Source organism: Bos mutus, chromosome 17 (genome assembly GCF_027580195.1).
Source record: "Bos mutus isolate GX-2022 chromosome 17, NWIPB_WYAK_1.1, whole genome shotgun sequence".
NCBI classification, from domain to species: Eukaryota; Metazoa; Chordata; class Mammalia; order Artiodactyla; family Bovidae; genus Bos; species Bos mutus.
In genome coordinates this window covers 59,783,429-59,809,762 of record NC_091633.1, presented here as the reverse complement: position 1 = coordinate 59,809,762, position 26,334 = coordinate 59,783,429, and the positions used below count along the sequence as shown (strand labels likewise).

At 42.3% G+C, this 26,334-nt stretch overlaps 1 protein-coding gene across 1 annotated transcript in view; it reads right to left on the bottom strand.

Annotated features, from left to right (window-relative positions):
* C17H4orf51 (chromosome 17 C4orf51 homolog) overlaps positions 1-26,334 on the bottom strand; it is a 49,323-nt gene extending 22,989 nt beyond the window's left edge. The window contains exons 1-3 of the mRNA XM_005906558.2: positions 26,034-26,334; positions 20,369-20,430; positions 916-974 (exon numbers count right to left, since the gene is read on the bottom strand). Coding sequence (XP_005906620.1) covers positions 916-974; positions 20,369-20,430; positions 26,034-26,260 — 348 coding nt within the window. The 5' untranslated portion in view covers positions 26,261-26,334. The remainder of the gene's footprint in view (positions 1-915; positions 975-20,368; positions 20,431-26,033) is intronic.

The following is a 26,334-nucleotide window of genomic DNA, read 5'->3' as shown; positions in this document are numbered from 1 at the left end:
ATTAAAATAATGATTATGTTAACAGTGAAAGAGGTCCATGAAAACCTTAAGTGATTAAAGCAGATTACAGAGGACAGTGGATCCCATCAGTGTATTCTGTGTGTATGACTGTGTACATCTTTAAAAAACTTCTTAATTGTTTTGGCTGTGCTGGGCCTTCGTTGCTGCGTGGGCTTTGCTCCAGTTGTGGTGAGCAGGGTCTCCTCTCTAGTTGTGGTGCCAAGCCTCTCATTGCCCTGACTTCTCTTGTTGAGGAGCACCAGCTCTGGGAAGGAGGGCTCCAGTGGTTGCAGCTCCCAGGTTCTAGAGCACAGGCTCAGAAGTTGTGGCACAAAGCCTCAGTTGCTCTGCGGCATGTGGGGTCTTCCCGCCTCAAGGATGGAACCCATGTCTCCTGCATCGACTGCTGTTTTCTTTACCACGGAGCCACCAGGGAGGCCCCCTGGGAGCATCTTTATGTACACATAAGTATAGAGAGAGATATCTAAGGAAGATCACTAAAATATTAATGGTGGTTCATCCCTGGGAGGAGGGGAAGGGTTTCAGGTAACTTTTACTTTGTCTCTGTTTCTCTGTATTATTTGAAAGTTTTCAAGCAGAGAAGAGCTGCTTTTGTTTTTAACTGTCGATGTAGTAATGTATAGTTATTGTCACACATGGGAAAGAGGGAAAATTCATGACTGTGAAAGAAGCAGAGAATCATCATCTCACAACTCCTGTTGGTAATCTTATATCTCCATCACCTAGAAGAAAGCTAAATGTATAATAAGCACTCAAAAATAAATGTTCCGTGAATGAATATATTAACAACTTCATTCCGCTCCAGTTTGTTTGTTTTCTAATTAATAACGACAAAGCAGCCTGCAGTCATTTAAACTCTACACGTAAACAATCAGTGAGAAATGTTGGACTCACCACTCCATGCTTGACAATAGATGAATTTTTAAAGGAACTGCTTATATGCGGTAACAGTCCTGCATGCAAATGAAGAAGAAAAACCAGGATCAAACCCAGTGTTAGAATAAAATTTCTTACATTCCCAATTAGGCTATACCAACAAATTGTAGCCTGGTGGGCTGCCATCAATGGGGTCACACAGAGTCGGACACGACTGAAGCGACTTAGCAGCAGCAGCAAATTGTACACACATCACTTATTTCCCTTTAGAATCTGATCAACAGAAAAGTAAGAAGACAAAGCTGTGACTAAAAGTTAACTCATATAGTTAACATTCTGGAGCTCCCAGGGTGAGTGGGTAAAAATGTTTTTATTTTTTTTAACCACTTTAACATTATTTTTTTTTTAGCTTTATAATGTTATTTATTGTTTATCGGTATACAAAAAACAAACTATAAGATTTCAAACTCATGTTCTCTTAAATGTTTTCTAAATTATTCAGGCAAACAAAGAACTCATCTCATTTGTGTGTGTGTGCAAACCTAATATCCCTTAGCAAATTTTCCCCAGTTTTGTGTGGTCTCAGGGTTATAATTCTGTTTGATTTTTCCAGTACCAGTAGCAGAAGAGCACCCATGTCTGTGATGCCTGCTTTCTCTCACTGGCTTGCCTTTCCCTTGGTGGGCATAGACCAGCCATCCTTTACTGTCTTAGTCAAAGAAAATCCTATTGGCAACAGCCAAGAAGACATTGAAATTATTTGAATTTACAGCTTAAAAATGTTATCAGAGTAATTCAGTTTTACATGTCCTTTGGCTTTCTCTATAAGGTTTTCTTGAAGTAAGTCTAAAATTGGGCCTGTGTTCAGTATTAATTTTCTTAAATTTTAATTTAGCTACAAAATAATTCTTTATGTCCCCTCTCCCCCATGAGAAAGAAAAATTAACCTTTTTTAAGTGTTCCTCTTTTTTCAAGATTTTAATTTTTTAGAGCAATTTTAAGTTCACAACAAAACTGAGAGAAAGATACAGAATTCCAATATATTCCCTGCCCCAACACAGGCATAGCTTTCCCATTATTGGCATTCCCCCACCAGAGTAGTAACCATTGTTGCAGCTGCTACACCGACAGTGTATTAATAACATCATAATCACCCAAAGTCCACAGTTCCCATTACAGTTCACTGTTGGTGTTGTACATTCTGTTATTGTTTAGTCTCTAAGTTGTGTCTGGCTCTTTCGTGACCCACGTGACCCCACCAGGCTCCTCTGTCCATGGAATCCTCCAGGTGAACACTGGAGTGGGCTGCCATTGCCTTCTCTGGGGGGCCTTCCCAGCCCAGGGATCGAACCCACATCTCCTGCATTGGCAGATGGGTTCTTTAATCACTGAGCCACCAGGAAAGCCAGTACATTTATGGGTTTGGACAAATATATAAAGGCATGCACCCATCATTATAGTATTACACAGAGTTTTTTCACTGTCCTAAAAGTCCTCTGTGCTCTGTTTATCCATCCCTGTGTAAACTTTAGAATCACTTTGTTGATATCCACAAAATAACCTGTGGTTTTGATTGGGATTGCACCAAATCTAATTTCAATTTCTACTTGTTCATTGCTAGTATATAGGACAGCAATCAAGTTTTGTATATTAACCTTGTATCTTACAATCTTCCTATAATCTTTATTAGTTCCAGGACTTTCTTTTCTTTTTGGTCAATTCTTTTAGATTGCCTACATAGGAAATTGACTCATATGTGAATGAAGAGAGTCTCATTTTTTCCTCCTCAATCTCTATACCTTTTATTTCCTTTTCTTGTCTTAATGCATTAGCTAGTACTTTCAGTATTATGTTGAAAGGAGTGGTGAGAGGAGAATCCTTGCCTTGTACCTGATCTTAGTGGGAAAGCTTTGAGCTTCTGTCATTAAATATGATGTTACCTACAGGTTTTTTGTAGATTTTTTTTATTAAGTTGAGGAAGTTCCTATCTTTTCCTAGTTTACTAAGACTTTTTATCATGAATGGGTATTGAATTTTGTCAAAAGCTTTTTCTGAATGTATTGACATGATCATATGATTTTTTATTTAGCCTGTTGATGTGATGGATACATTGATTTCTGAATGTTGAACTAGCCTTGTATGCCTGGAATAAATTCTTCTTAGATGTGGTGTATTATTCTTTTATTTGCTAATATTTAGCTGAGGATTTATGAATCTGTGTTCATGAAATGTATTTATCTGTATATCTCTTGTAATCTCTTCGTCTGGCTTTGGTATTAGGGTAATGCCGACCTCATAGAATGAATTAGGAAGACTTCCTTCACCTTTTGGAGAAGGCAATGGCACCCCACTCTAGCACTCTTGCCTGGGAAATCCCATGGACGGAGGAGCCTGGTAGGCTGCAGTCCATGGAGTCGCTAAGAGTCGGACACGACTGAGCGACTTCACTTTCACTTTTCACTTTCATGCATTGGAGAAGGAAATGGCAACCCACTCCAGTGTTCTTGCCTGGAGAACCCCAGGGACGGCGGAGCCTGGTGGGCTTCCGTCTATGGGGTCTCGCAGAGTCGGACACGACTGAAGTGACTTAGCAGCAGTAGCAGCCTTCACCTTTTAACCTCTGAAAGAAATTGTAGAGAATTGGTATAAGTTCTTCCTTAAATGTTTGATAAAATTCACCAGTGAACCCATCTGGGCCTATTGCTTTCTGCCTGGGAAGGTTATTGCTTCAATGTCTTTAATAGATATAAGCATATTCAGATTTTCTATTTTTTCTTACTGAGTTTTGACAGTTTATGTCTTCAAGGAATTGGTCCATTTCATCTTGGTTATCAAATTTGTCAGCATAGAATTTTTCATAGTATTCCTTTAGTATCCTTTTAATGTCTGTGAGCTCTGTAGTGATTTTCCTTCTTTGATTTATTTCTGATAGTAATTTATGCCCTTTCTCTACTTTTTTTTTAGTTAGCCTGTCTAGAGTCTTACTGATTTTTCTTGATTTTTTTCACAGAACCAGCTTTTTGTTTCCTTGATTTTCTCTCTTGATTTCCTATTTTCAATTTCATTGATTTCTCCTCTACTACTTATTTCTTTTCTATTGCTTACTGTGGGTTAATGTGCTCTTTCTCTTCTAGTTTCCTAAGATGGAAAGTAAATTGATTTTACATTTTTCTGATAAATCGATGAAATGCTATAAATTTCTGTCTAAGCACTGCTTTTACTGTATTACACAAATTTTAAGTTGTATTCTCATTTAGTTCAAAATATTTTTTAAATTCCTCTTGAGATTTCCTCTTTAATTCATGTGTTATTTAGAAGTATATTGTGCAATCTCCATGTATTTGGGGATTTTCCAGTAATCTTTGTTACTGATTTCTAATTTAATTCCACTGTGGTCTGAGAGCAGACATTCTATGAATGCTATTCTTTTAAATTTATTAAGGTGTATTTTATGAGCCAGAATGTGGCCTATCTTGGTGAATGTCCCATGTGAGCTTGAGAAGAATATATTTTCTATTGTTGGATGAAGGTATGTAATAGATGTTGATTATATCCAATTGATATGTGGTTGAGTTCAACTATGTCCTTACTCACTTTTTGTCTTCTAGATCTGTCTACGGAGAAAGCACTGGCACCCCACTCCAGTACTCTTGCCTGGAAAATCCCATGGACGGAGGAAACTGGTAGGCTGCAGTCCATGGGGTCTCTGAGAGTCGGACACGACTGAGCGACTTCAGTTTCCCTTTTCACTTTCATGCATTGGAGAAGGAAATGGCAACCCACTCCAGTGTTCTTGCCTGGAGAATCCCAGGGACGGGGGAGCCTGGTGGGCTGCCGTCTCTGGGGTCGCACAGAGTCGGACACGACTGAAGCGACTTAGCAGCAGCAGCAGCAGCAGCAGCAGATCTGTCTACTTCTGATAGAAAGATGTTGAAATTTCCAAACATGATAGTGGTTCATCTATTTCTCCTTAAAGTTTTATCAGTTGTCGCCTCATATAGTTTGATACTCTGTTGTCTGGTACATATGTGTTAAGGATTATTATGTCTTCTTGGAGAATTAACCCCCTTATCATTATTATTTATTATTATATCATCATCATTATTCTTTATTTATTCTTTATTTCTGATGAATTTCCTTGCTCTGAAGTCTGTTTGTGTGAAATATAGCTATTCCTGCTTTATTTTTAATTGGTATTAACATAGTATTTTTTTCCATTTATTTACCGTTAATCTATTTGAGTGGGTTAATATATTAATTAACCCACTCAAATATATTTATTTATTTGAGTTAATATATTTAAAGTGGGTTTCTTGTAGATAACATGTGATAGGATCTTGTATTCAGATCCACTGACCTCTGTCTTTTAACTAGTATATTTAAAGCATTGATGTTCAACATGACTGTTGGCACAGCTGGATTAACCTCTACCATATTGGTTACTGTTTTGTTTCTTGCCCTTATTCCTATTTATGACTTCCACTTTTTCTGCCTTCTGTTGCTTTAATTGAGCATTTTATATGATTCTATCTCCCTCCTTTCTTAGTATATTTATTCAGTTTTTTAAACAGCTTTTTTAGTAGCTGCAAGGAGATCCAACCAGTCCATCCTAAAGGAAATCAGTCCTGGGTGTTCATTGGAAGGACTGATGCTAAAGCTGAAACTCCAATACTTTGGCCACCTCATTCGAAGAGTTGACTCATTGGAAAAGACTCTGATGCTGGGAGGGACTGGGGGCAGGAGGAAAGGGGGACAACAGACGATGAGATGGCTGGATGGCATCGCCGACTGGATGGACGTGAGTTTGGGTGAACTCCGGGAGTTGGTGATGGACAGGGAGGCCTGGCGTGCTTCGATTCATGGGGTCGCAAAGAGTCGGACACAACTGAGCTGAAATTAACTGAACTAGAGTTTTCAACATATGTTTACAACTATACATTTACACCTGGAGAAGGACATGGCAACCCACTCCAATATTCTTGCCTGGAGAATCCACATGGATAGAGGAGCCTGGCAGGCTACCATCCATAGGGTCACAGTCGGACACGACTGAGTGACTTAGCACTAGCAAGCACATACATTTACACTATAGCATGATATGGGCATACCTTATAGTAATAAAATATTCCTATTTCCTCCTTCCTTTTACTTGTATCATTTCTGTCATTCATCTCAGTTATAGAAGCATACATAGGCACACATATATATTATTGAATACATTGTTACATTATTTTTGAACAAACTGTTATCTGTTAGATCAATTAATAAGAAAACTAAGTTTCATTAACTTGTTCCTTCTTCAGTGCTCTTCCTTTTTATGCAGATCCAATTTCTGACCCATATTCTTTCCTTCTCTGTAAAGAACTTTTAACATTTCTTGCAAGACAGGCTTACTGGCAACAAATTCCCTCAGTTTTTGTTTGTCTGAGAAAGTATTTCTTTCTCCTTCACTTTTCAAGGATAATTTCACAGGGCACAGAATTCTAGGTTAGTGGGTTTTTTTCTCTCAGCAACATTAAACATATCACTCTACACTCTTCTAGCTTCCACGGTTTCTCAGGAGAAGCTGAATATAATTCTAATCTTGTTTCTCTATAGGTAAGGTTTTCCCCTGTGGCTTCTTTCAGAATTTTTTTCTGTATCTTTTACTTTCTGTACTTAGAAAATTGTATATCTAGGTATAGGGCTTCTTTGCTTCTTTTGTTTGGTTTACATTTATCCTTCTTAATGTTCTCTGAACTTCCTGGATCTGTGGTTTGGTGTCTGACATTAATTTGTGGAAATTCTCAGCCATTATTGTTTTACATATTTTTTGTATCTCTTTCTTCTTCTGGTGTTCTCATTACATCTTTTATATTTGTCTCATGGTGGGTTCTGTATTTTCTGCCTTTGCTCTCCTTGTCTTTCAGTTTTGTAGGTTTATACTGAGGTAGCCCCAAGTTCAGAGTCTTTTTCCTTAAGCTGTGAGCAGTTTACTATTAAGTCCAACAAAGGCATTCTTTATTTATATTATCCTGTTTTTGATCTCTAGCATTTCTTTTTGATTCTTTCTTAAGATTTCCATCTATGTGCATGTGTGTGTGTGTGTGTGTGTGTGTGTAAGTGACACTAAGTCACTTCAATTGTGTCCAACTCTTTGTGACCCTATGGACTGTAGTCCTCCAGGGTCCTCTGTCCATGAGATTCTCCAGACAAGAATACTGGAGTGGGTTGCCCTGCCCCACTCCAGGTGATCTTCCTGAACCAGGAATCAAACCCATGTCTCCTATGTCTTCTCATTAGCAGGCGGGCTCTCTACCACCAGTGCCTCCAGGGAAGCCCCTATATGCACATATTGCACATTTAATCTGTTTTATCAGAGCCTTTAGAATATTAACCATAGCTGTTTTAAATTCCTGATCTGAGAATTCCAGCATCCTGCTGTATCTGGTCCTGATGCTCTTAAACTTCAGATTGTATTTCTGCCTTTTAGCATGCTTTGTGATTTTTTTTTTTCTTGATAGAAGGACATGATGTACCAAGTAAAAGGAATTGCTGTAAATAGGACCTTAATAATGTGGTGGTAAGTTGGGGGGAGAAGAGAAGCATTCTGTAGTCCTATGATTAGGTCTCAGCCTTTTGGTGAGCCTGTGCCCCTAGACTGTGAACTTCATAAGTTTTTCTGAGTTTTTTTCTCCCATCTTAGGTGGAACAGCATGACTGAAGTGGGCTGGGTATTTCTCTTTTCCCACATAGAAGGGTAGAGTCAACTGGAGTTGTCAGTTTCCCTTCTCCCAGCTCAGTTAGGCCATGCTAATACCCTGGCAGATTAGGCTCTGGTTGATGGATGTGAGTTTGAACTCTGGGAGTTGGTGATGGACAGGGAGGCCTGGCATGCTGCAGTTCATGGGATCTCGAAGAGTCGGACACGACTGAGCGACTGAACTGAACTATCTTCTCCTGAGGGATGTGTGTGTGTGTACAATCGCTCAATATTGTCCAACTCTTTGCAGCCCCATGGGCTGTAGCCCACAAGTCTCCTCTATCCAGGGAATTCTCCAGGCAAGAATACTGGAGTGGGTAGTGATGCCCTCCTCCAGGGGATCTTCCTGACCCAGGTGGATTCTTTACCACTAGAGAGTAAAGAATACTCTGGAGTATTTCAAAATGGTTCTTTTCCCCCTCCCCCTGCGGGAAGCACAAGGGAGTTGTTCTCTGATGTTTACTGTGGGTACCTGGTCAAGTTCTTGGAGGTAAATTTCACACACTATTGTAAGGCTTACCCTCCTCCTGGTCTTTCTAGAATTTTTAACTCTTAGACTTGTCTACATTGTTGACAAATTATTGCGTTGCATTGCCTGCATGCTCAGGCTTGTCTACTCTTTGCTACATTGAGCCTCCAGCAATCTGTCAGTTCCTGTTCAGATATTCCAACCCTCACACTGGTGTCTGTGGGGTGTTTCACCTGCGAGCCTCTGCTCTGGTAAGCTGTGACTCTTTGTATTCATCTCTCTCTTCAATCTTGGGAACGGTGGTTTGCTCTGGGTCATCACCTCCCTTATAGATCCAAGACAGTTGTTGATTTTTCAGTCTTTTCATCCTTTTACCTTTTGTTAGGATGGAGTAGACTCTTTCAAGTACATTAGGTACAGAAATGGACGCCAGAAGTCAGGGTAAACTTATGCCTGAAGCATCCTTCTGTGTCCACACAACTTACACTCTTAGAATCAGAGGGAACACCAAGACTATGCTAAAATTCTAAAGCTATAAATTTTTCTCAAGGTCGAAGAAGCTCTAGTGTACTTTTAATAATTTTCTTGAGTTATAACTTACATGTCATAAAACCGACCCAACCAGTTGAATGATTTCAAGTAAACTTAAAAAGTTATACAACCATCATCATCATACTATAAATTAGTATTAGAGCATTTACATTACCCCAATAAGATCCCTCATGCCCGTTTATGGCTAACGTCCTTTCTTACCTTCAGACACAGAAAACTACTAGCTTACTTTATCTATAGGTTTGCCTTTATTGGATATTTCATATAAGTGGAATCATACACTATATGATCTTATGTGCCTACCTGCTTTTATGTGGCATAATGTTTTTGAGATTCATCTGCCTTCCATATTTTGTTCTTTTCACTGATGGATAGTACTCCATTGTGTAAATAAAACAAATTTTGTTATCCATTCACCAATTGATGGATGTCAGAATTCTTTCCAATTCTCACTATTATAGATAGTACTGTAGAGAGTATTCATGTGCAAATCTTTGTGTAGACATATGTTTTCATTTCTCTTAAGTGCGTACCTGGGTTTCCCAGGTGGTGCTAACGATAAAGAACCCCCTGCCAATGCAGGAGACAGAAGAGACGTGGGTTTGATCCCTGAGTCGGGGAGATCCCCTGGAGGAGCGCATGGCAACCCACTCCAGTATTCTTGTCTGGAGAATCCCATGGACAGAGAAGCCCGGTGGGCTACAGTTCATGGGGTTGCAGAGAGTTGGACACGACTGAAGCGACTTAGCACACACACAAGTGTGTACCTAGGTATGGAATTGCTGGATCCTATTGTAAATTTATGTTTAACTTTTAAAGAAACTGTCAAGGTGTTTTCCAAAGTATCTGTGCTAACTTTATATTCTCACCAGCAATGAATGAAGGTTCTGGTTTCTCTACATCCTGGCCCACATTTGTTATTTTCTATCTTTGTGATTATAGCCATTGTTGGACTACAAGGAGATCCAACCAGTCCATCCTAAAGGAGATCAGTCCTGGGTATTCATTGGAAGGACTGATGTTGAAGCTGAAACTCCAATACTTTGGCCACCTGATGTGAAGAGCTGATTCATTTGAAAAGACCCTGATGCTGGGAAAGATTGAGGGCGGGAGGAGAAGGGGACGATGGAGGATGAGATGGTTGGATGGCATCACCGACACAAATGGACATGAGTTTGGGTGAACTCCGGGAGTTGGTGATGGACAGGGAAGCCTGGCATGCTGCAGTTCATGGGGTCTCAAAGAGTCGGACATGACTGAGCAACTGAACTGAACTGAATAGATGTAAGGAAGTATGTCATTGTGTTTTAATTTGCATTTTGCTAATGACTAATCATGTTGATTTCTCTCGACTATTTTGATTAAAAAAGTAAGGAAAAAATTAAATTTGATTAAAAATAAATAAAAATTGATTTAAAAAGGAGAAGGGTGTCAGTTTGGCATAATATGATGGGGTCTGGTCACCAGGGATGAGTCAAGGAAGAGGAGTAGCATTTGGCAGATACTCATTATCTGCACTGTTTTATGGTGGTAAACTTTTAAAGCAGGATATCCTAAGCTAAAATCAATGAGTTCAATAATTATCCACCTAAATTCAAGAAAAAACCACTTTTTCACAGTGACAGTTAGAGCAGGTAGATACGAAGTTTATCTTGCACAATTAGCTCTGATTATTGGAGAAGGCAATGGCACCCCACTCCAGTACTCTTGCCTGGAAAATCCCATGGATGGAGCAGCCTGGTAGGCTGCAGTCCATGGGGTCACTGAGAATAGGACACGACTGAGCGTCTTCACTTTGACTTTTCACTTTCATGCATTGGAGAAGGAAATGGCAACCCACTCCAGTGTTCTTGCCTGGAGAATCCCAGGGATGGGGGAGCCTGGTGGGCTGCCGTCTGTGGGGTCGCACAGTCGGACACGACTGGAGCGACTTAGTAGCAGCAGCAGCATCCTGTAAATCCCTAGCCTTTCAAGGCTCTGTAAGACTTCTATAAATCCATAGGCCTGCCAGAGGCTTTCAGTAGTTTTTTGTCACCCTTCCTTTCAAAAATTATATAAGAGAATCATTAATTAGCAAGTTATATGATTTTAAAAAATAAAAATTTTATAGAAAGTGATTTTGAGGCATTTGATAGATTATGGGGGGAAATGGGGATTAGAATTTGTGCTGGACCACTGTATGAGGGATATGTTGGGACTTTATGCCCATCTTTTAGCCAAACTTGTACATTTTTCTCATCGAGCTAGAAACAGCTCTCATTTTCTTCGGTCTGTTTGTGGAGAAGAATACCAACAAGCTCGCATATGCTGGTGTATGTATGGTCTGCTGATTTTTGTCTTTGCAAGTTAACAGTTGACAAAATAGAGCCCACGGTTCAACGTGACCCTGGCAGTTTCAGCTGGCCTTTCAATTAAGGACATTCAACATTCCCCTAAATTGCCAGCGTGTATCCGCCTCCCTGCTTCCACTTCCTAGTCCTAGAACTGTAACCAAATTGGGCAGTTTTGTTGATGAAACTAACAATCTCACTAACTGCCAGCAAATTCTATCTTACGTATTAGGTCCATAAATCTTGTGCCAACTCTGATGGAATGCTACAGGTATATGGTTTTAAAAATAAGTTACCAAGAAAGCAAGTGTGGGTTTATGAGCACCTGCTCTTGCGGAATCTCAAGTTTGGAAACATTCTGGGTCTTCTAATCATGGAGTCCTCTACTAGGTGCTATGACAGAACAGCTCTCAGGTGTATTTGTGATTCTGTTTTCCTTTCTTAGATTTGGGGATCATGTGATCTTTGACCTACCCATCCCCGTGTTCCTTGAAACTTCGAGTTCCTTAAAATGAAGCTTCATGAACACAAAACATAATGTTGGAAAGTAAAGAAAAAATTGTTTTTAACCTTTTCTGAGTGCTGTGGTCTTAAACTGTATGCATACAAAAGAGGAGAATTTAGATAAAAGATTAAAAGCACTTAACAACCCAGAGTCTGTGGACACCCTGGAGAGATCTAAGATGTATGCATTGGTGGCTTGTAGAAGTGTCTTGATGGATATTTTTCTGAAGATAGAACCTAGAGCTTTCATCAGACTTCTCAAAGTGTCTCAATGTCTTAAAGAGAGAATTGCCAACCGTGGGGATGGATGACAGAGTGAATCTTTTCCTGACAGACTATTAAGAATAAGGCATTTAGTGTTCTGAACATTAGGTGAGAATATCCTATCAATATGAAGTTTCTTGCATGTAATAACAGTATTATGGTTATATAAGATAATAATATTACGGTTATTAGCAAATAGTATTCGGAGAAGGCAATGGGGTCGCTAAGAGTCAGACACGACTGAGCGACTTCACTTTCACTTTTCACTTTCATGCATTGGAGAAGGAAATGGCAACCCACTCCAGTGTCCTTGCCCGGAGAACCCCAGGGACGGGGGAGCCTGGTGGGCTGCTGTCTATGGGGTCGCACAGAATCGGACACGACTGAAACAACTTAGCAGCAGCAGCAGCAAATAGTATTATGGTTATAAGCAAACACTGTTGCTCCTAGAGGTACATGCTGAAGTGTTTAAGGATATACTGTTACTATGCCTGAAAATTTACCGTCAATAGTTCTGCAGAGTATTACATACAAGTATCAATAAGGAGAGACTGAGATAAAACTATATGTTAACAAATGTGGCAAAATGTTAACAATTGGTGAATCTAGGCAGGGAGTAGGCAAATACTGGTTCTACTATTCCTTCAACTTTTCTATGAATTAAAAAATTCATAAAGGATAAAGGAATAAGGCATTCATTTATCTGCTCAATTTCATAATGATAGACAAAGTGCTGTTATCATATTTCATAGATGACTAAAACCAGGAAGAAAAAGATTCGGAAAACCAGGCAGCACCATCTCAAATTACACTAAGGCCATAACCAAGAACAGACCTAAAAACGATGCCTTCTCCCCATCTTCTCCCCACATACTTGTAGCCCATCCCATAGGGAGGTCCATGGTTTGTTCACAGAAGCCCACTGAAATCACTGCAATGCCTGTGCATTGGTGCTCAGTCGTGTCCGACTCTCTGTGACCCCATGGACTGTATGTAGCCCATCAGTCTCCTCTCTCCATGGGATTCTCCTGGCAAGAAGACTGGAGTGGGTTGCCATTTCCTTCTCCAGGGGATCTTCCCCAACCAAGGATCAAACCAGGGTCTTCTGCATCTCCTGTGCTGGCAGGCGGATTCTTTACCACTGCGCCACCTGGGAAGCTTACTGTTGTGCTCTCTTTTCCTCGTGGAGGTTATGCTTGAACAGTAAAGTATGCAGGGTAACAGATGGCATTTTGTGACCTTCTTAATAACAGGCTTAGCTGCCAATGTTCCCTTGTGTCCAGTCTCTGCAGGGAATTTGGACGCCGTTGCCTTACACTTGAATCTTTCCTGGCAAACACTTTTAACCATTTATTAGACTGTTTTCTAATTTCAAATTGAGCAAAACAAAATCCCGAACACCTGAAAGGGACGGTGGTAGCTCCTGGGTCTGGGGACGTGTCCTGGGATTCGTTGGGGTGTGCTGGCCATCAGCTGGTGTACCTGGCATTTTTTAGTGTGGGGAGGACCTCAGTCCCAGGCACACTGCTTTCCAGGCTGTCTAGATTTATGGGGTAGCCAACACAAGCTTTTTTCTTTCTGTAGTTTAAAAGAAACATATGCACTTCCCACGGCCAGGCATATGAATTAGCCAGATAAATGAGGTCCTGGCATTAGCAGATTCTCTGCCGTGACCGCCCACGCTGGGAGTGAACTGGGGGACCCCGTGGCGGGGGAGGCTGGTTCTAAGGCATCTTCCCCATTCCTTGCACCGGTGGGCAGCCGCACTGTCCGTGGGAGGAGGAGGAGGAGGGCAGGGATCGGGTTAACAGAGCGGCCCTGAGAGGAACCAGGGAGGACATTCGTGCTGAAGCCTGAGGCATCACCTCTCTTCTCCCCCAGCACAATGGACCCCCATGGCTTCTCCCTCCAGGGAGGGGAGTGGTCAGGTCAGTCCGGTTCAGGCAACTGGTGTGTGGCGAGGTGGGGGAGGGGAGGGATGGGTGGAGAAAGTGCTAGAACATTATCAGCACAGATGGTAGGAGTGGAAAGTGTGGAAACTCAGGGCAAGACAACCCAGGTGCCAGGCGCAGGATGGCATAGAGTCACAGGCAGGAGGAGACAGAAATTAGGTTTCTGTGAGGGCGAGAGGATGGTGGGTGTGTGTGGCAGGGAGGGGGGCGGGCCTTCATTCCGGGGAGGGGAAGCTCCCCTGTGCCTCTGCCTGGGATATGATGGCCTAGGTGTTGGGGAACCTGGATGAGGAGCCCTGAGTCTCTCCCAGGATGGCTGGGGAAGGCTGCCTGGCTTGACTGCCATCTACCCACTTACCATGCCATCTGGGGGTCAGCCTACTGCTCCTTCCCCAGGCAGACCAGCAAACCTGCTAAGGATTGCTGGATAAGCAAATCCGATAAGCCCTTACCTTACCAGCAAACCGGATATCCTTACCAGCAAACCTGCTAAGGATTGCCGGATCCAGAAAACTGGAAAAGCCCCTCTCTTCAGGCATGTCCTAACCCATCCGCTCCCACCTTCACTCTGGGGCCCCAGCCTCCAGGAGTAAAAAGCTTTGGGAATGATCCCAAAACAGCACAAGGATGCACCATCCCTGTGACGTTATGAAAAGGAGATGGACAAAGCTTGGAAGCAAGACACCCACATCACTAAGAAAGGGCAGGCCCTTGGACACCAACGTTTCTGCTCTCTTTCGTTTCTGCCGGTCATTCCAGATCACACTCGCTAGCCCTTGCTTACAGGGCTGTGCCTGTTTCAGATTTGGGGTTTGCCTGGCTGTGCTTCCTTCCACTCATTACAGAACCTGGGTGCAGGCTGGAGCAGTGTACACAACTAAGGTGGGTGCGTGCGTGCTAAGTTGCCGCAGTCCTGTCCGACTCTTCAACCCGTGGACTATAGCCCACGAAGCTCCTCTGTCCCTGGGATTCTCCAGGCAAGAATACTGGAGTGGGTTGTAGTGCCCTCCTCCAGGGGATCCTCCCCACCTAGGGACCAAACCTGTGTCTCTTATGTCTCCTGCATTAGCAGGTGGTTCTTTACCACCAGTGCCACCAGGGAAGCCCCTGTACAACTAAAACCACATTCAAAATGCAACAGTGCCATCTGCTATTTTTTTTACTCAATTTTTAAGGTATTTTATATGTAATACTTTAGAATCCTGCTATTAAACACACTAAAGCCTGCCACTGGAAACACAAGGTTTTGAAAGGTTGCTTCTATAAAAACTACATTATAATTTTTAAAAGTACTTTTATAAATTTCCTTTGGAAAGACAAATTCTATGTAAGAAACTGTCTCCATAAGGAAATATATTGTGGGAAAGAAAAAGTCAACCACAGAAGGTCTATAAAAACCACTGTTCAACGTACAATTAAAGGACACCTGGTTTGTGTTTAGCCCTGCCCTGGGTGCTGGAGATACAGAAACCAACAAGACAGACAAGTTCCTGCTCTCTTGAAGCTTCTGTTCTATAAGAGGAAAGATAATCAACAAGTAAACAAATATAATAATACATAGCAAACTAGGCATTAAGATGAAAATTAAAAATGGAAAGTGTGTGAAGAACTGACTTTAAATATAGTGGCCAGGGAAAACTTCTCTGAAGAAGTGACATTTACATTCAAACCTGAAGCGTACAGTTCAGCAGAGCTGGGATAATGGGTTCCGGCAAAGAGAATGTGTGTGCAAAGGTCCTGAGGTAGGAAATGGCTTAGCAGTTTCAAATCCCTGAGAGAAGCCAATTAACTGGAACAGAGTGATCAAAAGCGAAAGGCATGAAATGGGAGTGGAGCATCTGATTGCAGGCGTCACAGAAAACCGAGTGACATCCTCTTATTTATGCCTGAAGGCCTCCCTGTGTGAAGACACGACTCATGGGTATTCTGGTCGTTCCTTTTACTTTCAGAAGTCTTTTGAGGTTTGGAGAAGTGAGAGTGAAAGAACAGGAGAAAAAGATGATGTTGAAAATGAACACACTCTTGAAGGAACACGACAAGTCATCTTCACCTTGCCCTCTTAGAATATTATTTGGTTCCTATAAGTATTCTCCTGAGTGCTGTCATCCTTGTAAAAGGCCATAATACCATGGGACTTCCCTGGTGGTCTGGTGGCGAAGACTCTCTGCTCCCAGTGCAGGGGGCCCAGGTTCGATTCCTGGTCAGGGAACTAGATCCCACGTGCATCAGCTAAGAGCTGGTGCAGCCAAATAAATAAATAATGTGTTTTGTTTTGTTTTTTAAAAAAAGGCCATATGCCATAAAGACAATCCCAGGTTGCTCTTTAGGGACTTGGAATTTGTTATGTGTGACTAGGGAATATCGTAAGAAAGAATGCACGTTCTCATACATTCTGTCACACCTGGGCTCTGATGATGTCAGTCTATAGAGAACCTCTTCCCTGGTACATATAACATCTCTTAGAACAGCTAGAATCAAAGAGGCCAGCGTACCCTTCTGCAAGAGTAACTTGGGCTCATCCTGGAGGGATGTACAGAGGCGCTCAGAACGAGAGAAGGGGCAGGGACCGCCTTGAGTGCAGCCCCAGGGGCAGCGGGGCCCACATCCCATCTCGCTCTTCATAAATCGCTTTTGCAGGAGAGGAGCTTTTTAAATAAAGCTTGCTAGAATCTGTCTTAGCAGAATGTAAAGAGAGAGGAACCGCTGACCAATTTCTGTCTGTATTGCAGTTTTAAGACCCTCGATTTTAGTTTTTCTTAGTTATTGCTTTGTTCTTTGAACTTGAGAGATGAGCAGTTTGGGGGGGAGGCACCAAAGGAGGGAAAAGCCACCGTCACGTCACTTGGAAAGAAAATTAATAGTAACACCAAAGGAAAATCCACCTTAGCGTAGGCAGAATAAGACCGAATTCTTTGAAAGGCAGTCTTGAAAAAATCTGAGAACGTTTTTCCTCTGATGGTTGTGAATCACACTTAGGAACAGTCCATCTGATTTGCGTATCTATGGAGGGACACATTCTACAAGGAGAACATTAAGAGACCCATGTCCACGAGTGGTGAGCAAATTTATCCAGTGGGCTTGTACTGATTTGGCTTCACGTTTTAACTCCCTTCATCAGATGCTTCTAGCACAAAGTTGAGAAATCTGTATGCAGGTCAGGAAGCAACAGTTAGAACTGGACATGGAACAATAGACTGGTTCCAAATAGCAAAAGGAGTTCGTCAAGGCTGTATATTGTCACCATAGAAGTTATTTAACTTCTATGCAGAGTACATCATGAGAAACGCTGGATGGATGAAGCAAAAGCTGGAATCAAGATTGCCAGGAGAAACATCAATAACCTCAGATATGCAGATGACACCACCCTTATGGCAGAAAGTGAAGAAGAACTAAAGAGCCTCTTGATGAAAGTGAGAGAGGAGAGTGAAAAAGTTGGCTTAAAGCTCAACATTCAGAAAACTAAGATCATGGCATCCGGTCCCATCACTTCATGGCAAATAGATGGGGAAACAGTGGCTGACTTAATTTTTGGGGGCTCCAAAATCACTGCAGATGGTGACTGCAGTTGTGAAATTAAAAGATGCTTACTCCCTGGAAGGAAAGTTATGACCAACCTAGACAGCATATTAAAAAGCAGAGACATTACTTTGCCAACAAAGGTCAGTCTAGTCAAGGCTATGGTTTTTCCTGTGGTCATGTACGGATGTGAGAGTTGGACTATAAAGAAAGCTGAGTGCCGAAGAATTGATGCTTCTGAACTGTGGTGTTGGAGAAGACTCTTGAGAGTCCCTTGGACTGCAAGGAGATCCAATCAGTCCATCCTAAAGGAGATCAGTCCTGAGTGTTCATTAGAAGGACTGATGTTGAAGCTGAAACCCCAATACTTTGGCCACCTAATGCGAAGAGCTGATTCATTTGAAAAGACCCTCATGCTGGGAAAGATTGAGGGCAGGAGGAGAAGGGGACGACAGAGGATGAGATGGTTGGATGGCATCACCGACACAATGGACATGGGTTTGGGTGAACTCTGGGAGTTGGTGATGGACAGGGAGGCCTGGCGTGCTGCAGTCCATGGGGTCGCAAAGAGTCGGACACGACTGAGCGACTGAACTGAACTGAGCACACAGTTGATAATCCCAAAATCAGACGTGGAAACTTTCAAAGAAGCACAGAGGGAAGTCATCCTTTGGCCAAATTAAATAATTCTACCTTGATATACTGTCACCTCTTAATGACAAAAGTAGACATCAGTTAAACTAAAATGATCATTTGAGGAAAATGAGAAAAGCAACATGGGCAAAGTCCCCACTAGTAAATCATCATTATGAATACATTTGTACATTTATGTCTTTTCTACCTTTCTCCTACCATACTTTACCATAAAGACAGGAGAAGATAGGAAAAAAGCAATACGTATCATACAGTGGTAAATTATTTAATTTCCCCTACCCTAGACTTGGAGAAGAAGAAGTCCCCAAGTTTAGTCTTCTCTAAACTCGGAGAAGGCAATGGCACCCCACTCCAGTACTCTTGTCTTGAAAATCCCATGGACGGAGGAGCCTGGTAGGCTGCAGTCCATGGGGTCGCTAAGAATTGGATACGACTGAGCGACTTCGCTTTCCCTTTTCACTTTCATGCATTGGAGAAGGAAATGGCAACCCACTCCAGTGTTCTTGCCTGGAGAATCCCAGGGACGGGGGAGCCTGGTGGGCTGCCGTCTGTGGGGTTGCAGAGTCAGACACGACTGAAGCGACTTAGCAGTAGCAGTAGCAGCCCTAGACTTGTCTTCAGGCCAGGGGTGTGTGTGTTCAGTCGTGTGTGACTCTTGTAACCCCATGGACTGCAGCCCGCCAGGCTCCTCTGTCCATGGAATTTTCCAGGAAGAATACTGGAGTGGGTAGCCAGTCCCTTCTCCAGCCAAGCTAGGTAGTGTGTTTCAATTTTATGTTTATCACTGCAAAGGGAGAAAGAAAGTCTTTCTTGATTTTAACAGTAGCGCAAATGGTTCGCCGCCCTGTCCTCTTGCCTCAACAAACCATAGAGGGAGGCATCAAATCCATTTCAAATGTACTATTCCCATACAGTCCAATTTTATTAGGAAAGCCAGCAGAACAGTGATCGTGCAAGGCAGTGGTTAAAAACCTTGATTCCGTTTTTCAGGAGAACTCCCTGAGGCTGCAGGATGGTTCTCGACACCATACTGACAACACGCGGGCACATACTGAATAACAAAGGTAACAGAAAGCGTTAATAGGATATTTTACACAGCGCTTTAATATCCTCACCCGAGATGACTCTCATTGGTCTTATTAAACCTTCAAAGATTGAACCCAGAGAGATGGATATTATATGCTGCTGCTGCTGCTAAGTCACTTCCGTCGTGTCTGACTCTGTGCGACCCCATAGACGGCAGCCCACCAGGCTCCCCTGTCCCTGGGACTCTCCAGGCAAAAAAACACTGGAGTGGGTTGCCGGTTCCTTCTCCAGTGCATGAAAGTGAAAAGTGAAAGTGAAGTCGCTCAGTCGTGTCTGACTCGTAGCGATCCCATGGACTGCAGCCCACCAGGCTCCTCCGTCCATGGGATTTTCCAGGCAAGAGTACTGGAGTGGGGTGCTACTGCCTTCTCCAGGAAATTATATGGGAAAAACCTATTGTGTTTCTTCCTCAAAATCAGAGTGTGGGGTAGGAGGGCTGGCTGCCCCCCTCTGCCGAGCGCAGTTGTTACTGGACAGGGGCTGCCCAGCCCAGGACTCTGAGCTCTCGTGAGCTGGGGCCTTGTGACTCCTTCCCCCACTGGAATGTGAGCATGTGAGGTGTGAGTCGCTTCCAGGCTGAAATGGTGGAAAAGCCACGTGCCATCCCGACCCTTTATCCTCCCCCACCTGCCAGATGGAGATTCGGGGGCCCCAGGAGATGGTGGAACTCCCAGATGAACGACGTCTGTGTCCTTAGATCTAAGGTCTGTCTGCAAAACACCTTCTTGGTCCTTTATATGAAGAAGAAACCTATATTTTATCATGTTGCCTGAATGCTCAGTTGCTTCAGTCATGTCTGACTCTTTGTGACCCCATGGACAGTAGCCCACCAGGCTCCTCTGTCCATGGGATTTTCCAGGCAAGAATACCAGAGTGAGTTGCCATGCCCTCCTCAGGGGGATCTTCCCCACCCAGGGATGAAACCTGCTTCTCTCATGTCTCCTGCATTGGCAGGTGGGTTCTTGACCACTAGCACCACCTGGGAAACCCATTATCATGTTAAGCAACTGGAATTTGGAAGTTTCTCTATTATAGCAGCAAGTGTTATCCTGATTTAACTGAAGTGGGGTGGAGGTGGTATCGATTAGTAAATGGAGTTTCTTAGTTGGTGGTTTGTAATGGTTTGGTTTCTCTTCCTAATTCTTTGACATACCCAGTAAAGCTCACATTCTGTTACTTAGAGCTCCAAGCTCTGGGAGAAGGTACCTTCTGAGGAGGACATTTTTGCCCTGGAATAATTATTATTTTTAAGAGCGACTGATCCAGAGTGGAACGTGCTAGAGGCACCTTGCCTTTAGTAGGTATATGGAAACTGTTCGGATGACAATCTCGAACATAAAAGTTATCAAGGCAGCAACCTTGGCAAAACGGCTGTGCTCAGAACTGATCACATTGCACTCACCTTTAGCATCTGTGGTCTCTTGGAGCTCAGCCCTCCCAGCAAAGCAGTTTGGCAATGCCATCCTATGGAAAGCAAGTACGAGAAACAAGGTATGAGCTTATGGGGTTTTAAGCCACAGCCTATGGGCTTGCAGGGATTTTCACTCATGCTTTCCTTTAATTTCTTAAACTTCGGCTTCTTTTCTTCCCCTTTTCCACTCTTTCAACAGTAAAAATCCCATTAAATCAACCCAAATTAGACTTTCTCATTGTCTTTAGTGATTTTTTTGTTCCCCAATTTATCATAAAAGGGTAAACTGTTCAACTTTTGTACATGAAAAGCTCAAACAGTAAGTTCATAATTGTTTTCACAGAATTTATGAGACTTTCCCTAGGGAGCTGTTTTCAAAATAAAATAAGTGCTATGAATGGAATAGGAAATATTACAGTAATTATGTTGGTTTCCCAGGAAAACTTAGAACTTAATAGCGGCGGGGTAACTTGGGGACTAGCAGATGCTGTGTCTAGCCTTCAAAACGTATCTGGATCTCAGTTTCTCTGAATCCAGATATAATGCTCACTTTAGGCAAGCAGTTGGCTTGGTGGGAAGTGCAGTCATGAATTTCTAGAGGATGACTGTTGTTTTAGGGCCTCTCATTGAGGAAAGGAGGATCTTCTAGCTCCGGGGAAATGGAACTATATGTGTGTTAGGGGTAAAGTGAAGTTATGTCAGCCTAGACTCCTAGTACAGGGGTGGGAAAGAGGGAGGATTTGGAGCATGGATGGATCGGGAGTTTGGGATTAGTAGATGCAAACTATCATGTATAGAAATAGATAAATAACAAGGCTCTGCTGTATAGCACAAGTAACGGTTTTAATATCCTGTGCTAAACCATAATGGAAAAGGATATGAAAAAGAATGTATACACATGTATAACTGAATCACTTTGCCACACAGCAGAAATTAACACAACACGGTAAGTCAACTATACTTCAAAAACTAAATTTAAAAAAATGTAAAAAAAAATAATAAGAGTTCTAAAATGCTCCTAGACATGTACTGAGCCCACAGATAGCCCTCATCATCCCTGAGACAGGGGCTGGTGGCCCACCCTGCACCTTTCTTCTCCTTACCTACAGCAGCAACTGAATCACCAGGGAGTATTACTTTTTAGAAGCACATTTGATTTTTTTTGCCTTTCCTGGTGCACGGGCTCAGTTGCTCCATGGTATGTGACATCTTCCCAGACCAGGGATCGAACCCATGTTCCCTGCAGTGGCAGGCAGATTCCTAACCACTGGACCACCAGGGAAGACCACCAAATGCACATTTCCATCCCAACCCCCATAATTATTTTTCCAATAGGTTTGGAGCAGAAAGTCAGACAGTCAGTGGCCCAGTTTTCTGACTTCTATGGGAATCATTTCTTTGCTTCTCTTTTTATTTATTTATTTTTTTTATCACCCAAGCAGATACACCAAACACCGTAGTTTGGCTTGGGCTGTTTTTTTTAAGAGGGCTTCCCAGGTGGCGTGAGTGGTAAAGAACCCATCTGCCAGCGCAGGAGACCTAGAGACTTGGGTTCAGTCCCTGGGTCGGAAAGATCCCCTGGAGGACGGCGTGGCAACCCACTCCAGTATTCTTGCCTGGAGAATCCCATGGACAGAGGAGCCTGGCGGGCCACAGTCCATAGCGTCATAAGGAGTCGGATACAACTGAAGTGACTTGGCATGCACGATTTTTTAGAACTCTTACATGAATAGAATAATACACCTATGTTTTGCATCTGCTCAAATGCTGCATACAATGTTTGTGGCATTTCAGGGTGCGACCAGAGTCTGTTCATTACACCGGCATTATACAATCACACGCTGTCTGTTCATTCTTTTATATTTTAATAGTATGTATTCTACGTTAGGCTTGTTTTTTAGTTTTTTGGCTATTGTGAAAAATGCTGCTGTGAATTACTTGTACATATCTCTTGGTGCATGTGTGACAAACTTTTCGGCTGGATATATACTTGAAATTGCTAAGTCCTAGGATATCTATAGCATCAACTTTAGAAAACAAGACCAAACTGTTTTCCTCAAGAAAACAATTCAATGCATATACCCACCAGATGTACAGGAAAGACCTCGTTTTGTACTTTCACCAGCACTTTGTATTAATAATCTTTTTAATTTTAGCCATTCTGGACGTTTACATGAGTAAGCTCATTGTGGTTTTAATTTGCATGTCCTGATTATTAATATGGTTAAGGAACTTTTGATACATTTTATTGATCACAGGGATATCTTGGTTTATGAATTTCATTTCAAAGTCTCTTTCCTATTTTTCTAGTGGGTTGTCTTTTTCATACTAATTTGTATGAGTTTTTCTTTTTAAAATATTTTTATTTATTTATTTAGTGGTGCCAGGTCTTAGTTGCGGCATGCAAACTATTAATCGCAGCATGTGAACTCTTAGTTGCAGATTGTGGCCCTGACCAGGGATCAAACCCAGACACGCTGCATTGCAAGCACGGAGTCTTAGCCACTGACCACCAGGAAGTCCCCAGGAGGTTCTTTTAAAAAACATTTATCGTACGCCTCCTGGGGACTTCCCTGGTGGTCAGTGGCTACGACTCCATGCTCGCAATGCGGCGTGTCTGGTTGCCATGTGACCCAGCAATCCCACTGCTGGGCATACACACCGAGGAAAGCAGAATTGAAAGAAACACGTGTACCCCAATGTTCATCGCAGCACTGTTTATAATAGCCAGGACATGGAAGCAACCTAGATGTCCATCAGCAGATGAATGGATAAGAAAGCTGTGGTACATATACACAATGGAGTATTACTCAGCCATTAAAAAGAATACATTTGAATCAGTTCTAATGAGGTGGATGAAACTGGAGCCTATTATACAGAGTGAAGTAAGCCAGAAAGAAAAACACCAATACAGTATACTAATGCATATATATGGAATTTAGAAAAATGGTAACAATAATCCTGTATGCGAGACAGCAGTAGAGACACAGATGTATAGAACAGTCTTTTGGACTCTGTGGGAGAGGGCGAGGGTGGGATGATTTGGGAGAATGGCATTGAAACATGTATAATATCATGTATGAAATGAATCGCCAGTCCAGGTTTGATGCATGATACAGGGTGCTCGGGGCTGGTGCACTGGGATGACCCAGAGGGATGGTATGGGGAGGGAGGTGGGAGGGGGGTTCAGGATGGGGAACACGTGTACACCCGTGGCGGATGCATGTTGATGTATGGCAAAACCAATACAATATTGTAAAGTAAAAAATAATAATAAAAAAGAGAAAAAAAATTTATCATAATTATGAGCCTGTGGTCAGTCACTGAGTTGAAAATCTCACCTTTGTATCTGTAGCTCAACTTTCATACTTTTAAGGGTGTATTTTGTTAAACGGAGCTACTTTAAGCTAGTCTCATTTACTTCATTGTTTCTTTGTGGTTAGAACTTTTCGTGTTCTGTTTAGGAAATCTTTGCCAACCCCAAGATCATCAAGATACTCCTTATGTCATTATCTAATGGGTTTTTGCTATTTTTGCCTTTCACACTGTGGTCTCTAATTCATCTGGAAGGAATCTACCTGGAATTGCAAACATGACCTTTCTCCACTGTTCTGCCACCTTTTACATAAATAAGTTCCCCTATATGCAAGGTTCTGTTTCCAGGCCCTTTTTTTCTGTTCCAGTTGTCTATTTGTTATCTTGGTGCCATAGTGCCATTCTGCCTTAATTACTGAGGCTTTATGGTAAGTTTTGTTATCTGTAGAGGAAACAAGCATACTTTGTTCTTCTTTAAGAGTGATCTGACTGTTTCCTGGTCTTGAACAATCTTGTCAAGTTCCACAAAAACACCTATTGGAATTGTATAGAATCTGTAAATCAATTTGGGGAGAAATAATATTTTTATAATATTCAGTCTTCCAATCCATGAACATGGTTCATCTCTCTATTGACTTAGATCTTCATATTCTCTCACTAAGGTCTTATAGTTTTCTGTGTGGAGATCTTACATATCTTTGACTATCTTTATTCTAAAACCTTGACATATTTTAGCAAAGTGGCATTTTTTAAAAAATTTCATTTGAAAACTTACTGGTAAGCACTAATTTTGTTTTATACTTCCTGTTTTTAACATTCATGAAAATTTTGTATTGTGCTCTTTCCTTTATTATAAAAATTTTCACTTTATTATAAAGATGTTTCTGATCTCCATTCTACCTGTGTCACAGGCATACCTTGTTTTATTGCACCTGACTTTCTTGAACTTCGCAGATATTGTATGTTTTGCAAATATAAGGTGTGTGGCAAGGCTGTGTTGTTAGATGATGGTTACACTTTATTTTTTTTAGCAACCATATATTTTTTTAATTTGCATGAACATTGTTTTTTAGGCATAATGTTATTGCCCGCCTAATAGACTACAGTATAGTGTATGTATAATTTTTTATGTACTGGGAAACCAAAAAGTTTGTGTGACTTGCTTTATTGGGATACCCACTTTGTTAGACCAAACCCACAGTATCTCCAAGGTCTACCGTACTGTTGCTGCGGCAACAAACAAATGCTCCCTGTTTGTCCTGGCTTTTCAGTAAGCCCTGGCACAGTGCCTCTTTATTTCAGAAGCATGATCCAACATGACAATGCGTTTTCACTCAGGGATTTGCCTCTATTAGTACTAATGCGGAAAGGAAAATCACTGCTTTTCAAATAATTTGGGGACTCTTCTGAAAGGTCCAGTTAGGGCTCTCACAGTTTTTATCTCCTCTGGGTTTGTACACCTCAGAGAGTCCAAGGTTGAGATGGGGAGGCCACTATTGCCTTGAAGATTCCCCCCGGGGGCCCCAGAGATGCCTCAAAATTCACAGGGTTAGCAAAGGGACTTCCAAAGTTAATTGAGGGGCCAACTTAAGAGCTGTTGAAAACGCAGACTGTGTAGTTCATTGGAATACACCAGACGAGGTATCCAATTCGAAAGTACCCCTGAGACATTTCAGCTTTAAGTATTGTTTTGACAATTTGGAAAGCCCTGGAAGGCAAAATAACTAACATTCATGAGGCTTAGTCACTAAGTTGTGTCTGACTCTGTGCAGCCCTGTAGGCTGTAGCCCCACCAGGCTCCTCTGTCCACGGGATTTCCCAGGCAAGAACACTGGAGTGGGTAGCCATTCCCTGCTCCAGGGGATCTCCCTGACCCCTGCATGCAGGGATCGAACCTGCATCTCTTTTGTCTCCTGCGTTGGCAGGTGGGTTCTTTACCTCTTATGCCACCTGGGAAGCCCATCTTAACCAAATACTCACATTTTACCTTGTAAAAGCAGTTGTGCATCAATTTTAGAAGGACTAAAGAGAGAGTGACAATCATAGTTTCCGCTGGTAACTGACACTTAGCTCTTCTTCCTGGGTCAGGAAGATCCCCTGCAGAAGGAAATGGCAGTATTCTTTCCTGGGCAGTCCCATCAACAGAGGAGCTTTGCAGGCTACACTCCATGGGGTCGACTGAAGCAACTTCGCATGCACGCCCCCTGACATCTACCCAGGAAAATATACAGAGTGGAAGTCCGGGAAGTGTTTCGGGGTTGGCAACAGCCTCCTCATTCTAGTTATCATTCTCATCTAGTCAGAGAGACATAGCCAGCAGCAAATCACAAAGCGATCTTACTTGTGAGGCTCAGGCCAGGGCTGTCCTGCTCTAAGTCGGCCGCCCGTGGACTCGTCCAGCTGCTTTTCCCTGTAACTGCCCATGTATGTTGTCACAGACAAATCTGACCACCTTGCTTCATCCTGCCAAGATGCTGCAGCCTTCCGTCTGATCACATCAAACTCTTGAGAAGTGAGAGGGCTGAAGGGCAGAACAATTTGTGGTGTCAAGTAGAAGAAGTGTGACATGGCCCGCTTTGAAGGACAGCTTTTTGAGCCCTCTCCGTCATGCAGAATTAATTTCCTTTTTGTAGTGGGAAGTA